Below are 18,102 nucleotides of genomic sequence, written 5' to 3' on the forward strand. Positions count from 1 at the left end.
TGCATGCCTGTGTCTGAGACCCTCAACTTCAGCACAGCACAGCCGGCTTGATAAACGACCTGTCTTACCTGTGGAATACATTTACAGAGGCCCAGAAAAGTAGAGGACATGTGTCCTCATACTCTGCACAGCAGCCTGTAAGTGAGGCTGGTGTGTGTTTTTATAAGGCAGTTCGTATATGTGTGTGTGTGCGAGTGTGCGCGCGTGCATGTGTGAGGGTGTGTGATTGTGATGGTGTGTGAGGCGTAGGAACTGTTGTGTGTTAGTGTTTGAGAGAGACAGTGATGCATGCCAGCTCACTTTTTGAGGACCTTGACCCTCATTTCCTCAATGTGAAACAGAACAAACTATCCCTGAGTGTGTTATGGCCAATACAATCACACAAAGAAACACAAAGCAGCGCATGTGGGCTGGCGCATACTGAGGGAATTCTTCGTTTGGATGAATTAGATAACGAAGAAAATAAGCCGCTTCGACGCTGTTGTGATATCTGGTCTTTTGTTTTGCCAATTCTGCCTCTAGTGCCATTAGGCTTGAAGAGAGTTTGCCTTAGAATGAAAGGAGTAGGAGGGGATGTTGTTTGTGCGAGAGCGTGTGTGTGTGCATGTTTATCGATGTGTGTGCACGCTTGTGTTTGTGTGTGTGTGTGTGTCTGTGTGTGCAGGGTGATCACAGCCCTGGAGAGCATGTTGAGTGGGGTTGGAGGGGTAACCAGACTAGATTTTTGGACGCTGTGCTGTATGGACCAGATGGTGCACTATACTCCAGTCTGGCAGTCCAACTGCTCACTGTACACAGCATATAAACATACGTGCACGCACGAACACATATGAGCACGCAGGAGCGCACACATGCACGAGCACACACACACACACACACACACACACACACACACACACACACACACACACACAGAAACGCTTTCTCTCTCACTGTCTCTCTCAGAACAGAGCGTTCCTGTTCGGCAGGACTGGATTCCCACGATACACACATTTGCCAGATAGACAACACTACTCCCAGATGAAAGACACGCACGCTTTTCTGTTTTTTATTTGCCCCTGCAGCGTGGCTCACTTTTTTTTTCCTTTCAGCATGCCACATTAAAATGAAAAATAAAAAAAGTAGACAGTTATTAAAATTTATTGTGATTTCTTTTTTCTTTCATCCTTTAGGCGATTGTCTATGAGGGCCAGGATAAAAACCCAGAGATGTGTCGGGTCCTGTTGACCCACGAGATCATGTGCAGGTAAGACAAAACACACCCATCTACAACTGTCTTGCCAGTGTTTTATATTCTGGATGAAGATGAGAGTTTTTCTCAGGTTGGAGGTGTCTCTGTTGGTGCAAAGAGGAGGCAAAGACATGAGGAGCACAGCTAAATTACAATAGAAATCTTATCATTTTCCTCCAAAGTGGGTTGGGGAGATGGGCCCTGGCCTATTTCTGTTGATAGGGCTGTGTGTGTGTGTGTCTGTGTGTCTGTGTATATGTGTGTGTGCATCCCTCTCATGTTCAGCTAATTAGGACAAGGAAAAGCTCATTACTCAAACCCATCCTCCTTAGTCTGTGTAATACATGCAGTTTGCTGTGTCCTGACAGTGAGCTATGTGCAGAGGGGGACAGACTCGAATTACACATAATACACACACACACATACACACACACAGTCAAATATACTAAAGCAAGCGTAGATCTCACGGGCCGTTGCGTGCATTTACAATCAATAAAAGCATCACGCAGCATGTGACTGTCGTTTGCAAACCATCCATTTGGAAAGACATGGAGAGTTAACGTGTGGAGAAATGGCTGGTGGCAAAATGTAGCCACTTCCTGGTTATCACACAAGGCAATTTAGACCACTTGTTTTCATATGCTGCAGGAAACGGTCGAGATCAGAAATCTGATCTGGCTCTCCAAGCCTCCTGTCCTGAGGGACTCAAGAAAGTAAGGGGGGAGGGTCAATCATTCTCCCCCCTTCTCCCACTCTCTCTCTCTCTCTTTTGTGCTTTTCTCCATCTCCTCCCACACACACACATACAGTAGATGCACATAGGTGCACACACAGAGATGCATACTGTAGGCACAGACAAGCAGACAGAGAAGAAAAGGTAGACGGGATGATACTTTTTGGGGGAACTCGGGGGAGGAGGGGGAGGGAGTGTAGATGGTACACAATACACTGTTACATTGTAGTGCAGTCAAATGATTCAGAAAGAACTCGTCACATCAGTATGCAACCCCCTTCTACCCAGCATGCACTACTCCCCAGGTCCAGTGGGACCACTCTGTGACCCACTTCTGAGAGAGAACGAGCGAGAGAGAGAGAGAGAGAGGCGGGATGGAGGGAGGGGACGAGCACTGAGGAAAAATAGAGAACATAAGATGTCTGGTTGTGTGATGTCTGACAGAAATGGAGCTAACCTGAGCCCTGGAGGCTAATTCAAGTTTGTATCCAGCCCCATTCAGGCTCACAGCTTTTGCGCTTCTCCTCCAAACTTTTTTTTCCAAAATAGCCCCGCTGATCTCACCTACTGTAGCGCTAGAGCCCCCAGTCTTACATGGAAAAGCCCGGCAGAAATCCAATCTGTGCTGTTTCTTAAACTCCAGCAAAGTCTCACGCCCTTTTACTCTTCTTTTACTCTTTCCTGTAATGCTCATCTGACTTCCTCTTCTTGTCTGGGCTTTGCCTTATCCTGCTTTTTGTGTTGTTCACATGTCAGTGACTAACTCTCCTTTGTCTCTGCACCCCCTAACCCGCTCAACCTCCTCTTCTCTCTCCTCCCTGCAGTCGATGCTGTGATAAGAAGAGCTGTGGCAACAGGAATGAGACCCCTTCAGACCCTGTCATCATCGACAGGTAAGCAAACTTTGGCCTTTACCCCTGTGCAGTCATCTCAAACACAGCTCGTATGACTGTGCGCAGGCAGCACAAGTTGCCGAACACATTATAGATGTAAAAATCCTGACAAATTTAAAAACTTAATGAAAGCTGTTATCAACATGTGATTTGGCTGGGAAAAATAAAACCTGCGGGCCTAATAAAGGCAGGCCGCAGGTTGTTTAAATCTCAGCGACCATAATTGACTGTGTAAGCAAAATGTGTGAAACAGCAGTAAATAATATTCCAGTGGTGTGTGTGTGTGTGTGTGTGTGTGTGAGAGAAGTGTGTGAAGTGGAGGAGCAATCACAGAGCAGTTGAGCTCAGCTTCAAGTGTGGTCAAACAGTGTTTGTGTGGTTGGGCTGATGACTTAGCTGATGAGCAGTTAGGGTTTCAGCTGCAGCCTGCGAGTGTGTCTGTGTGTGTTTCTGTGTTTCTGTATATAAATTTCACTCTGTGGCAGTTGAGCCTGTCTGTCGCTTTTTGACACACTCCAACACACACACACTTTTCTTTGAGTGTACACCTTTCTCCTGCCGTCATAAACTACCTCTGACTGATGCAGTGGCGCGCTTGATTTACGGTCAGTCGGAAAAAAGAGAAGCCCTGCAGATTTACAGTCCGCCTTGCGCTTTATGTGTGTGTTTGTGTATGTGTGTGGTACACATGTGGAGGTTCTGTCTGAGGGAAATCAGTTGTTTATTCTTGAGCGACTGTTGGACCGTGCAGATTTAACGCTGCTCAGAGTACAAACAGTGATTTTCTGACTGTATTTGCGATCTATAACCTGCCCAAAGAACTGCACCATCACGTAAAAATGTGCATTGTGGGTACTGAGGTTTTATGTATGATTTGAATTTATCACATTTGAGTGTGCTTGTGTGTGTGTGTGTGTGTGTGTGTGTGTGTGTGTGTGTGTGTGTGTGTGTGTGTGTGTGTGTGTGTTAATGAGGCAGTGACCTGTGCTATCTGATGAACACAGCTGTCCTGTTCTCGCTGCCGCTCTGTCAAAAGCTACTCTTTACCTGCGTATGTATGTGTGTGTGTTGTGTGTTTATGTGTGCGAGTTTGTGTGCGCCACCCTCATTCCGCTCCAGTGAAGCGGAAGGCCTCACCTCAGCGCTCCCTGAGACAGCTGCACCCCACCACGTGGCCTCAGACAACACGCCTGCCCATCACTCTGTGCCATATTTCTGATTTTTGTTTTCACATGTGCGTACTTGTTGAATTCCTCATGTGTGCGCTCTATTGCTCTGTGTCTTTCGGGCGCCGTCCCGGCTCACTACGATTAAACTTTCCCCCCACTTTGCCGTAGTTTGATCAGAGCCACCTTGGCGAAACAGGCCGAGCTCTGCCGTGAACAGCTTTCCCACGCTGAGCATGTGTTGTGGCCGCTCGCTTGCAGTATTCCCCCGGCGCCCAATGGCTCAGGTGTGAGGGCAGCATTAACGAACAACAAATTAGAACAGGGGGAGGGAAAACAACAGCAATATCTCCGTTTTTCCTCTCCAGCGAGCACTCTTTCTGGACAGGAAAATAGGTCAGGTGAGGGGAGAGCGATTGGGGGGGCTGGCTTGTTGTAAAGTGTGGGACTGAAGGGGGAATAACTAGAGGAGGGTTTATACGTTTGCTCATTTAGTACCAATATATTCTTGGCAGTTGTAATAATCAGGGATTCATAAACAAACAAACAACTGTGAGGGTGAAACTGACTCAATTACCATGAGTTCCCCTCCTTCAAATTCATAAAGAAATACCATCAGCAGCCCCTCTCCACCCTTGAAGTTATTTAGTTCGTTAAATAAGGGCTCGTTAGCCCTCTGCTGTTTCGCAGAGATGATTAGATTTTACAGCCCTAATTAGCTGGGCTAGCTCTAACTCTTCTGGAAGAGTAATGGGTCTGATTGCCTAATTAGCTCTCTCTCGTTAAGATGGGAGAAACAGGCCACTGCAGCAAAACCGCAGGAATGAGGAAAAATAAAGTCAGCTAATGAGAAACTTATTTGATTGTTAGGAGAACAAATCTGGTACAGTGTGGATCGGCTGCGCTCTGGGTACTGTACTCGCTCACCGGGAGAATCTCTCTCACCCCGCTCTTAATCTCGCCTCCTGTTGAAAAGAGAATTTGTTTTGTCTACAAGGAGCAACACGATACGGATTTTAATTATGAAGTGTTGTTTATTTAGGCTATGATAGCAAAAAGCACTTTAACATTGATTTTTTTTTTTTTCTTTTACTACTGAAGTTTAACGAAGACACATCTCCAGCAATCTGTCCTCTTTTAATGCCATTCAGTTTTACAAGTCGCAGTTGTTATCATCTCTGACTCGGATTTTTCATCTGATCTCCATCAGTCAGACAACTCATGCCATATTTTATTTGTTTAACCTCCAAGGTGTTGAGTTCTGAAATTCAAATTCTTGGCATGACGCGCTGTGTCTACGCTTGACATTGGGCAGGGGAAGCAGCTGAAAGGTGAGAAGCTCCTGTGTGCCTCTCTATGTCTTCCCCAGGGAAACATGTGTGGTCCACTTTAGCCTCTTACAGAGGCAGGATAATATGAGGGGAGCCCTTAACCCCCCCACCTCCACTTCCACCTCTCTCTTCATCGCTCCCGGTAAATGTAGGGTTAATCATATGCAGCCACTGCGAGTCAGTCTATCATGTGCCTGGTTGGGCCTCAAATCACAAACACATTTCCCTTCGCACAGCTTTTCTGAAACTCATCTCCCCACAGAACTGTTTTTGTTCATTTACTTGCTGCATCCATATAATTGCACACTAATCTCTCCACCCTACTCGCTTTGGGGGTATGACTGTCCCTCCGGCCCCAAGTGTCCTCTCTTGCCTCTTACCACCTGTGTCCCGTGGCCCTTTCCTGCCCATCCAGGTCCCCCAGGCCTGCCGCAGGGTGTCCCCCAAGCAGGGAGAGCCCCTCTGGAGGGGGGGGGAGATACTCTCTGTGACCAGAGATAAGGATCCACTGGATATATCCCGTGATTCCTCTTTCCAGTCACGGTGTAGGGAGCGGTGGTGTGTGTATATGAGTAGGGGGTGGGGGGTGTCAAGTTTACATGCACAGGCAATGTTATTTCAGGTTTATAGCTGTTTTGGAGTGTGTGCCTGTGTGTGTTTGCGTTTGCACACACTCCTGCAGCCCGCCGTTGATGTGGCCCATTTCCTTGCATGCGTGTCTGTGCCTGTGTATCCGCGTCGATGTTGGTTGTTTCCCCAGGAGTGTGTGTGTGTGTTGATAGAGGCCATTTCCTGCCGAGTGTGTGTGTGACTTGAGTGAAGAATGTTGGGCAGGAAGTGCTCCTCCCGGGGAGGATGATGTCATGGCCGACAGTTTCCTGTTCTGCGAGCCAGTGAAACAGACTGACTCTCAGCTTCACGGTGGGTAGTTAGCACTTGTGGAGCCCGTCTTTGGTGGTTTTGCTCCGGTTAAACTTCAGAGCTAGCAGTGTTATGAGGACTGCTGTTTCCAAGCTGATAGATTTTGCAGCACAGCTTGTTTGTCAGTCTCTCCCTCTTTGTCTCCCTCTATAGTGGGGAATCCCCTCATTGTTTTGGTTGTTATGTTTGGATGCACTTCCTGGGGTGAGAGGTCATGTGTTGCCTTGGCTGGGCTAACGTGCGCTAGTGAATAATGTATGTCATTGACTTTATGTCAGCCCTGCCAGCCCCCCAAGCCGAGCCCACCCATGTTTAATTCATCCATCTCATTTGTGTGTGTGTGTGTGTGCCTGCGAATATGTGTGTGTGTCATTTAGAGGCCCAGTCTGCACCTGTCCAGCCATTAGCCCCCTTCTCATTTGCATTTGATGCTAATGTGGTTTACTGGCAGCGCCTTCCGTCCCCTCAGCTTAGTTTCACTTTCATATCCATGACTGTGTTAGAGAGAAGGTGGAAACACACTTACAGCACGACTATGCTACTTTCTTCTGAGTGTATCTGCTGATGTGTCTGACATCTGAATGTTGAGGACTTCATTTATATATTTTTTTCTTTCCCAGGTCCTGGATTTGTTGTGTTTTATGCAGGATTTTTACTTTACTTTTGCAATTTGTCTTAGAGAGAAACAGAGCCGTGAGACCCCTTAGCTGACGGGTATCTTTTGGTGTTTCTCTTTGGGGGAAAATAGATCTTTGTCTTGATTGTTCCCTGATTTATGTTTTTTTTTCTTCTTTTTTTTTCTCGTAGATGTGTAGTCTTCGGGGGGACAGCTGCATTAGATGTTATGGGAGGCTTTGAAAAGGACTGGCCCTGAGCTGGTGGGGTGTTTGTGCAGGGCTCAGGGGCAAAGAGGCAGAGTTGCTGGCTCATCGATATGCAGGCAGAACTCCCCTCCCTCAGGTGTTGGCTGCCTCACAGATCTGCCTCACACACACAAGAAACCCCCCCAACGCACACACACACACATAGACACAGATGCATCCCTCACCCTCAGATAAACTCATACACAGTGCACAAATGCATGCGCAGATACACGCATGCGCAGTTTTTAAGAATCCACAGGCGTGCAAAAATATAACGCACACATGCATAGACACACATTGACCCGCTGCTCTCTGCATCTGTTTGGTTGTGTTCTTTTTCTTTCCCTGCGGTGGTTTCTCCCCCCCCAGGGTTGGAGGAAAGCGCAGCCCCAGGGGACGGACGGCTGCGCTGATTGACAGCAGGGAGTTTGGAGGTCGAGAAGCCTCTAAAACAGCGCTGCCTCTTTCTCTCTCATCCAGACCTTCAGCACTCTCACCCCCCCAACTGCTGGCTCCCTTTCATTTGTGAACACCTCACGAAAAATTACCGCTTCATTGTCTGAGTAAACATGGGTCTGTCTCTATGATATGAAATTTTAAATTAAGCCAAGCTGTTTTTGTTTTGTGGTGAGGAAACAATGAGGAACACACTGGAAATAAGTGAGCTCGAGTTTGAGTGTGTGTTGCATTGTTGTGTTTTAATTCTTTCCCCAATAAACTAAACAGCGCTCCTTTATAGGTAGTTAAGCTAATGCTTCCCAGCTGAATACAGGTAACAAACAGTTTATTAGGGCATATAAACTGTAATTTACAAATGTCATAACGGTGAAAAGTTCTGGGTTTCATGACTCATTCATTTTTTGGCCAGAGCTACTGTAAATAGCGCTCTATTTTCTCTGCAAACTGCTTTGTCATTACTGCTTGACATTCCCTGCCTGACCTGGCCACTCTCCTTGGCCGTTCCCTTTGCCTTTGTGTCAGTGTTTGTTCTGTCCCAGAATGAAGGGGTTTGGCCAGCCAGATCTGACCCAAATGAGTAGCGTCCTACTTCTCCGAGAGCTATTTAAGACATTTTTGGTGTTGGAAATTGCAGGATGGAGAGATAGAGATAGTAGGAGATTTAAATAGACTGAAGATATATTTACCATATGAAAGGTTTCATGCATGGTGTGTGAGCATGTGTGTGTGTGTGGTGCTGCGAGTGAGGAAAGAGTAACGTTTTCCAGGATTCGGTCTGTGACTCGCCCTAGAAGATGCGCTCAATTTGCTTTTCAAATGAGGCGTGAAGAGCGCGAGTGTGTGCCTCTCCCGGTGTGATGCTATACGTTCGGACGGGCGCGGTTATGTGTGTGCGGCAGGAGCAATGCTTTGTTTTCTCAACGCTCTGATGTGTGTGGACAGTCTAGCGCATGGCCCACTAAGTGCTCTCTCACAGCCAATGTGTTACACGGCTGCCTGTTTTGCTGCCTGTAATTGAATAGACACACCAGCTCCTCTCAGTGAAGGATACTCAGGCCTCCTCTCTCCTCTCATCGAGCAGCCTGATCTCAGCCCTTACTGATGATTCATTGTTTGCTGATTATTTCTGCTAAGTGAGAACACAGACTTTTTACGCTTCATGCCAGCTCCATGTGCCCCCCAGCCTGGCGTCTCACTTCCCATCAGCCAGTTTCCGTTCCGTCCCCTCTTCTGGCTCTCTTACCTCAGCGCTCGTAGCCCAGGATGTAGGTCCAGGTGTCCAGGATGAGCGCTGGTGACCTGCTGTGCCCGAGCAAGATGTATAGTCTGTTGATTGTTTTCCATCAATCTGTCCAGGAAGAATGGATCGCTGGCCAGGCGCTGTGAGCGCTGCTCTCAGTTTCACACGCCACAATGGAAGGAAAACCTGCACTGCATGGGGGAGACAGGGAGGGACAATATGGAGGGTGATAGCTGTGGTTGGACTCTGCAACACAGGAATGATCCTTTTTAATATATACTGATGATTTTCTTTTTGTTCTGTAGGATGATTCTTCTTTTTCTTTAACAAAGCAGTAAAACTATATCATTATTTCCAAGTTCAACCTTTTCATATCTGCTCCTGTATGCGAGTTTTGTGACATTGAGCTCGACTAATTTGAGCTGGAATGTTAAGAGACAAAAGAAAATCTTTCAAGGAAGTGTCTTTGCCATAATTAAACGTAAAGCAGCGACGTCAATATGCAGACAATTATGGTCAACAGCATTGCTCGATCAAAGGGATGATATATTCTTACGCTCCCAATATATTCTTTATACTTTGCATTAATCATCAACAAATGAGACCCAAGCACATGTCACTGTTCCACTTCAAAAAGCCGAGCTGAATTTAAAGGCCTTTGTTTGTGTTTATGTAACTGATGAGGGGAGACAAAGTAAGGCGTAGGCAATCGACTGAGACACTTTGTTGTTTTACACCGCCTCACCCCCTTTGTGTGCGCAGCTAACGTTGTTTGTTTGTTTACTGAGTGGCTTGACCTCGCTGGGAGGAATGTTCACTCGTTTCCTTTTCTTCCGCGCCTCCTTCTGTGTTTGACTCTCTGATATTTCTCCATCCATGTGTCTCTCTCCTTCATCTCTCTGTCTGCCCCTCTGTCTAGTATGTGTCTTTTTCTTTGGTCCTCCCACTCAAAACTCCAGATTTAACTCTGAGGGGTTTTTTGGTTAATCACACTTGGAATCTTCCCCTGCGTTTGAACGCTCTTTCCTCAGCGGCGGCGTGCTCTTCCTCGATCTCTGCGTGCGGCGCCGGAGAAAGTCGCGCTAATTATCCCGGTTATTGGCTTCTCCAACGCACAGGCTGTGATTTACATGAGGTGACATTCAGTTCAAACGTCCAGACCTTCGCAACCTTTTTCTGGAAAACAATTAACAGCCCCGCTTTCTCCTCAGCCTCCCTCCCGTACCCTCTTTCTCTCTCTCGCTTACCACTCCCTCACTCTCTTCCTCTGGCTATTGTCTTCACACAAACAGAGAAGATTTACTGCCAAAAGAGTGAGGGCTGTGCAAGGAGGTGAAACTGTTGGTGTGTTTTTTTTCTGCGGCGAGTGATTACTTGCTTGTTAATTGACTGTTATTCTTTGCGGCAGAAGTCTGGAGCGAGGCCGACATGGAGAAGGTATTAACTTTGCTTTTGCAGGACTGCAGTTGCTGGTACTCCTTAAATTGTGTCGCATTTGTACAAGAAAAGCACCCAGCGTATACAGATCCTCCGCGTTTTCTGCCACTGACCCGAGGAAAAAAAATCAAGAAAGGGAGAGACATATAGCCCACACATGCACGTTCAAACACGGAGACAAACTTACAAGTGCGGCGTTAATGAAGCGCATCTCTCTTCTGTCATGACGCCCGTGTTAGCATGACAAGATGTTTACACACACAATCACGGCCGCGCCTCTGATGTGGGCCGGGATGAAAGAGAGATGAGAGGAAGGGAAAAAGAGGAGGCAGAGACGTGACGGTGAGCGTCAGGTACGGACTGCTTTTCTCCATTTGACAGGAGGACAGTTGTAACAGTACCCCACTGAGAGCTGAGAGAGAGCGAGACTTAGAGAGAAAGACAAGCAGAGAGCGAGGAAGATGTACCTGTGAGGAAAATGTTCTGAAAAGGAAAGACGCTTTTCTCTTTTCTTTCCCTCTCTGAACTCAACCACATTCTCCAATCCGGAGGAAAACAATTACATCCGCCCGCTTCCCCTTGTCCCGCAGTGTAGATTACAAATGAGCAAACCTGGCATTTATCACATCACTACAAACATTTATTAAAGCCGGTTCCCCTCTAAAGCTGCAGAGATAACAGTGGGTAATTGCAGAGACTGGCTCTATTAGTTAAGTATGCCTAATGTCACTGCCTCAGAGCATTAATGGACGCCGTAGTATTATGTTCCTGCGCTCATTACCACCCCACTCCCCTTCAAACAGATACACACATATTCACACACCCTCTCCCCCTCCATTGACCCTGCAGCAGGAGTCTGTGCCACTCTAATGAGAAATGGAAAACACTGCTCCGCGAGCTCCAAGACACACACACATGCAGGGACGCACACACACGCTCGGCGGGAGCCATTACAAGGGGACAGAGGGGTACAACAGTATAATCACACACGCCCAGGGAAACAATTGTGCCGTTATCAGAGTGATCACATTATAAAAGTTTAATAAACACCAAACGGCCTAATGGTGAATTAGCCTGCATCTGCCCTGTGTTGTGCCAGGCTATAATTAGTGATTTAACAGAGACAAACAAATGTTTTTAGCCAGAGCTTTTCACAGTCAACAGATTTCCTCTTGGACGTAAATTATGTCCAGAATTAAAAGAAAAAGCGCGTGGCTGCCGGGGTGATTTGTGAGGCTTTCTTCTTCTGTGATCTTGACTTGGAGACACCAAAAAAGTGACACACAAAACCAGACAGTCACACAAACACAGAGCCACCGAGAGCAGAGTTTGGCTCTAGCCCCAGTCTGGTTTTCTAAGTGGCACTTGAGATGTGTATGGAGAGGGGTGGATGGGTGCTTGAGATTGTTGAGGAGGAGGAGAGAGTGAAGGAGGGAGGTGGGGTTGAAAGAAGAAAAGAAACAGGAAGAAATGCCGGTGAATGACGTGGAATAAGTTAGTCAAGAGGACAGGGGGAAAAGGACTCTCTCCCTTCTCTCCTGGGCAAAACAAGCAGTTGTGTGTCTGTTTTGATACTTGTGTGTGTTTGTGTGTTTGTGTGTGTGTGTGTGTGTGTGTGTGTGTGTGCATTTGCATACATGCGTATGTGGGAAATGACGTTAAATCGATGACAATTTATAATCTACAATCACAAGGACCTATCACTTTTTATAGGGCCTCCATCCCCGCTCATCAATATTACATCAGGACCCAGACTCTCAGTGTGAGGCAGCAGGAGGGTGAGAAAACGGCTGAGGAGAGAGAATATGGCTTTGGTCCAGTGTTTGTGCGTGTGTGTGTAGGGGGTGGTGTGGGCGGAGGAGGGGGAGGAGGAGGTGGGCATCTGCTGAGGTTGTAGAAAACATCGCTTCCAGCATACACAAATGTGCAAACGCATAGCCTACCTCGCATGTGTGCATGTGTGTGTCTGCATCTGGCCAACTGTTTTTGTGTGTGTGTGTGTGTGTGTGTGTGTGTGTGCTTGCCAGCTGAGTGACAGTTTGGTATTGATCTGTGGGAGGCCCCAGTGTCATTAGACCCAGTATGGACCAGCAGGCACACGTGGAGGTCAGGGCATGGAGTTTGTGCATGTGTGTGTCTGTGAGATTGTGTGTGTGTGTGTGTGTGTGTGTCTGTGTGTGCGTGAGGAGGAGTGGGGGACCAAGTGTTCAGTCGTGACAGGCTCAAGCCTCTGAAAGAAAATCAATCGTGTCATAAGAGGAAGGTTTCCTCCAGCTACTCCCGCTCTCTCCTCCCCTCCTCCATCTCCTCTCATCCTATCTCCTCATTTCTCCCCTTCTCTCCTTTTTTTCCTGCTCTCAGCTGGGAGAACCTCCATTTATACGTTTACACCTCCTCTCTTCTCTGTCTTTCATCCTGCTTTCGAGCAACTCTGTTTTTCCTGCCAAACACACACACACACACACACACACACTCACACAGAATCTAGCAGTCCTGGGTCAGGACAGGGGTTGCATGTGTGATGCATGGATCAATCCGTGGGGTTATCCTGGCAAAAAGGAGCCATTAGTGACAGAACTTATCCTGGATCAGCCCTCATTAACTAGAAGGGCACAGGGGCTGTTTGTCCAGATAAAAGAACTGACCCTAAACCAGGGCCAATTAACTCGGAGGGCAGAGACTGGTTAGATTGATGGCACGCACTGTTTTGGTTTAATGGAAGTTTGATTCGAAAAGAAACTGATTAGACTTTGTTGTATTGTGAATTTAAGCTGTCCCTCAGTTATTTATTATTAAGCATGAGCGCATACACACACACACACACTCTCTCACACATACACACACACACAGGGCAAGCCTCCACCTGTTCTCCTCTCTTCTCTCTTGCCTGAGGGGACTAGTATGGTAGATAACAGTTTGAGTGGGCCTGCTGCAAAACACTAATCAGACCTAACACTGCCTAATTAGCACAGAGTCCGCTGATTGGCTTACAGCAATAATTAACACAGGTGAGAATAATTAGCTCCCCATAGACCTGTTTGTGCCTGTGTGTGTATGTGTATGTGTGTGTGTGCATGTGTGTGTGTGGAGGATGTTATTATGCAGTCTTGGTCCCCCGTGAGACTGAGGAGGTAGAGAGAAGAATCAAACTCATTACTGAAACCAGGCCAACCTGTGTTAGGTGCTCTGCTTTCCCACACCCAGAGAATTAGCCACTGAGAGATCTACCTCACTTCTCTCTCTCTCTCTCTCTCTCTTTCCCTCAATCTCTGCCTGTGTGTGTGTGTGTTCTTCTTGTCTTTCTCTCTCTCTCGCTCTCTGTCTCTCTCTCTTTCTCTCCCTCTCTCTATGTGTCCCCTTCTCTTCAGCCCCCCTGTGCCGATGACTGAAGGTGCGTTTGAGGAATCTCACCGCTAGGTGAACCTGCTAAGATAAGATGAAGCACAGACACGGGGCATCTTTCTATCATTTTCTGTCTCTCTGGTGGTCTGCTTCTCTCTTTTATCCCCTGCCCAGCCTTCTTTCAATCTCTGTTCAGAACAGTAAGAGCGACATAGCGGGGGGAAAAATGTTGGCGAGCGCTGCCTTCCTCTCCATATAAAAAAGCTCGAGCATATATCCTCTCCCTCTCCATAAAATTGTATACCGTACACTCCATGAACTACTACTTACCGCCAGGCTGTATAGACGATATTGAATCATGCTCAGCCAACACCTCATGTTGCCTCTCAAACAGAGAGAGAGGAGATAATGAGAAAGACTGAGAAGGAGAGACAAAGAAAAGAGAAAAGGGGGACAGTGTTTTGCAGAGAGACTGGCCGTCGTTCATCAGTCTGTAAGCAGCATGGTGTCCTCCATCTCACTCTCCCTGGTTATTTTTTGCCAAAGTGCTGCTTCTTTGATCAAGCCGACATCACAGAGAAGAAGACGGGCATGCAGACATTGAGAGGGGGGGTTAATATTGGAACACAATTGACGGCTTGTCACTTTTAGCTTCCAGGCACCAACATCGCAGAGTAGTTAGTTAGGTGCTGGCGAGGGGAGATGGGGGGGGGGGGGGTAACACACATCGCACACACATAACACACACAAACACCTCCGAGAGGCTTTTTGAGTGCTAAATAAATAACAAGCGACGATGTAAATTGGTGTTTTCCTGCAGTGTGTGGCTGCTTCTGGGATGTATTTTTCATGTCAAGACATTTTAGAGTGGTTTAGAGTGCAGGATAATGAATTAACCCCCCACCTAAACTGTGCACAAACACACAGTTTTGCTCTCTTACACACACACACACACACACACACACACACACACACGCACACACACACACACACACACAGGGGAAAGGAGGCAAATATTCACCTGACCACAGGTGCATGGCAGCATTAGTGTGAGACACATTCAGGCTGACTCCCACCCTCTCATCTCCCTCTCTACACTATTGTTCTCCGCTCACGGGGCCCGGGGAGGTGCCAGGGGTGACATCAGCCTATAACCAAACACTAGTAGAGACACAGTGGGAGAGGAAGGCTCATTGTTGGCTGACTGATCTCCAGTCTCGCGCTGACAAGCCTCCCATGTTCACAAGATTTGTTTTTTCTTTGTGTGTGTGTGTGTGTGTGTGTGTGTGTTGTGTTCACTCTCAGTAAACACTTGCCTCTCAAAACAGGCAGCTACTACGTCTGTCGCACCACGGCTGTCAACTCAACGCACTGTACTCCGTATCACACTGAGCTGCACGGACACACTGCAGAGATGTATGTACGAGCTAAATGGATGTACTCAAAGGCAGCTTAAATGCATACGAGAGCTGTTAAAGCGGTGTTTACGGGAGGCATTTGCATAGTGTTCATGGCACTCTCTGGCTCCTGTCTCGTTCCCACACACACACACACACACACACACACACACACACACACCCATGCTTTTCCCCCTCGAACACTTTCAGCAGGCCTTCCTGACTAAAGAAACAAAATGAAAGAACGTTGATTGAGGCAAAACAAGGAAGGTTGTTTTTTTTTTCTTCATATTTCCTGTTTCAATAATTAATATGCATGAGTTTTATGGCCGCTTAAGATGCGATCAATTATTCATTAACAGCATGTTAATTGCATCCACAGTCGTGAATATTTAACCGAACGCTAAATCAATGGGGTCGAATGAGCAGCAATATGGACATTTTATAAGCTTTGCCAAAATTAGGTTAGGCTTTAATGAAAACGGCAGCAGAGAGCAGATTGAAAAGGGACAAATCTGAACTTCGCCAAAAGGATGGAAGCTTGTGTTTGGAAGGCAGACTATATGAATAAATGCAAGGTTGTTGACTTGTAATAGTAGCGTCAGTGACTCTTTGCCTTTTCTCCTGCTTTGTCTCTTTATCCTCATCTCCTCCTTTTTTAAATGGAGAGGATGTAATCGCTTCATCTCTGCCCACTGTAGCCAGCCTTTCTCGCTCTCAAAGACTCCAGACTCCTTTGTCCTGGATCTTTGTGTACTTGTGTGTCTGTCTGTGCAGCTCTTGTTTGTGTGTGTGTGTGTGTGTGTGTGCGTGTGTGTGTGTCACAGCAGTGTCTGGACGTTGACATTTCTCTGCTTGGATAACCATCGCGCCCTCTGTCCCCCTGTCCCTCCAGCCATGACGCAGGGTAATGTCACCTGTCAGTCTCAAACTCCTACTTACAACCGCTGTCCCCCCCCCCGACTCCCCCACCCCATCCACATGGAACACCACCGCCACCACCACCAGTCCGTCACCCTCTCACCCCAACCCTAACTTCCCCCTTCCCTGGACCTCACCTGAGAGACAAAGCCCATACCAACTCCCTTTTGTCTTCCTCTCCAGAACCTCATACGACGACATATCCTGCTGCTCTTTCACTATCCAAATGGCAACCCAACTCTTCTTCTCTCTTTACATTTGACCCCCACGACGCCAGAATATGGAAGACAACCTATAAAGTGAATGGGAAAGTCAGGGGTGGGAAGTTGACTTTTTGTCTGGACTTCATTCTGCGTCCTGCGCCTGTTTTCAATTACTCTCCCAGCACAGGCAGGGTGGAGGTTTATGCGTTATATGGGAATGTAATTGACTATAACTGCCCTCTTAACATTAACCAGGTGTACTAGCTGAGTGTGTGAGATTAGGCCCCGGGTCTTGGCCGTTATGGAAGGGGTGTGGACCGTCTACGTGTGTGTGTTGTTGTTGATGTATTTATACCCTGCTCCTGTGAGGTGCTGCCCATTAGCACCGCATTTAAATCTGACATTTTCCCTGTGCGTTTCTGTGTTTGTGTTTAAATGTGTATGTGCATGTCCTTTTCTGTAGGTTTCATCATGCGTCTGCCTCCGTGTGCATTTACAAATGAAAGGGAAAGTTAAAACAAAAAAAAAAAAAAAAAAAAAGGAGGCAGGATACAGATCCAGTCTGCTTCAAGGGGGGGCCTGACTTTACAAGGACAAAGTCAAAATAGGTCCATTCACAAGGCTGACACACTGTGATTTGTATGTATAGTGCTGTGCAGCCTGCGGGGCACTAGCCCAGGGGCTATCACTGACACCCAGACCAGTGCACACGCTGGGGGAGGTGGTGGAGGCAGGATGGGCAGTGTGTGTGTAGTCGGAGAAGGGTTGTGTGTGGAAAGAGGGGCATCAACAGGCTGTCAATCAAGCCCCGGCCACAGCCTGTCACTCCTCGATAGAGCTCGTCCATGGGAGAATGGGAGTCCCTGGGACCCTTAGAGGAGAAAGGAGGAGGAGGAGGAGGAGGAAGCAGGGTGGAGATGACTGTCTGTCTGTCTCGGTGACTCGGGCTTGATTTGATATTTGATACCGAGCGTGTGGCATTTGAATGCAAATCTATTTTGATTGTCCCACCGTCTGATAGGGTTAAGAGGAATCTATAGGGGATATGCATGTGAATCAAAGACACACACACACACACACACACAGTGAAACAGAGAATTATTCAGATGTATTATATTACTCACCAATTCACTTGCATTAGGCTTTTTGTTCTCTAAAAGCAATATAAAGATATTTAATCAGAATAAATATATAAGATTATGGGTCAGGGGTTACAAAAACGAATGATTCTTGTCCCCTTGTGGTTGAAATAGCTCTATCTATGTGGACACACTTGGCAACGTATATATTCTGAGCGTTACTGTGTGTATGTGTGTGTTTAAAAAAGCACGTGTAGGATAATTATTTTCCCTGTGTGTGTGTGGAGGATTGTGTTTAAAAGCAAGCATGCCAAGTAGGTAGACAGACAGACCGACAGATAGATGGGCAGATAAAGCCGGTATTACTGCAGTATGGAAATGCGAGGCTCAGTTCCCTCCCAATTAGAGCAGTGACTTCTGAAATGCCATAATACCCATTAATTAGCAGGCTGCTATTTTCTCAGTGATATGGCTAATTAGTCTGCGAGGCTCTACACTATCTGGACCATTATTATTGGGTTGAAGCCATGCAAACACACTCACATACACACACTGGCAAACACCAGCGTGCTCATATACATACGGTAGGGGATGAGATACACATGCAGCGCACATTGCAACAATTTCCCACAGTTGAGTGACCCTAATTTAAGTGACACCATTATACGCTTCAGTGGCAGCATGGCACAGCATGAGAGAGTTAATGGTGAAGAAGGGGATGTTGATGAACAGTTACAGACCTCTTCTTCAACTATACCCTCCTCATAACATGTTATTATATACTGATAAAACCCAGCAAACAGCAGTACTGCCCCATCCCGCCTGTGTTAAAAACAACAGGGAAATGTTTCAGCCTCCATGTAATGATTTGGCGGTACTATGTGCG

At 47.0% G+C, this 18,102-nt stretch overlaps 1 protein-coding gene across 8 annotated transcripts in view; it reads left to right on the plus strand.

Moving 5' to 3' along the window:
- The window catches only part of ebf1a (EBF transcription factor 1a), a 75,108-nt gene that overhangs the window by 25,269 nt on the left and 31,737 nt on the right, over positions 1–18,102 (plus strand). For all 8 annotated transcript variants that reach the window (XM_037076970.1, XM_037076971.1, XM_037076978.1 and 5 more), the window contains 2 exons: positions 1,173–1,246; positions 2,789–2,857. In XM_037076970.1, the coding sequence (XP_036932865.1) occupies positions 1,173–1,246; positions 2,789–2,857 (143 nt within the window). The remainder of the gene's footprint in view (positions 1–1,172; positions 1,247–2,788; positions 2,858–18,102) is intronic.

Source organism: Acanthopagrus latus, chromosome 18, assembly GCF_904848185.1.
Source record: "Acanthopagrus latus isolate v.2019 chromosome 18, fAcaLat1.1, whole genome shotgun sequence".
Classification (NCBI taxonomy): domain Eukaryota; kingdom Metazoa; phylum Chordata; class Actinopteri; order Spariformes; family Sparidae; genus Acanthopagrus; species Acanthopagrus latus.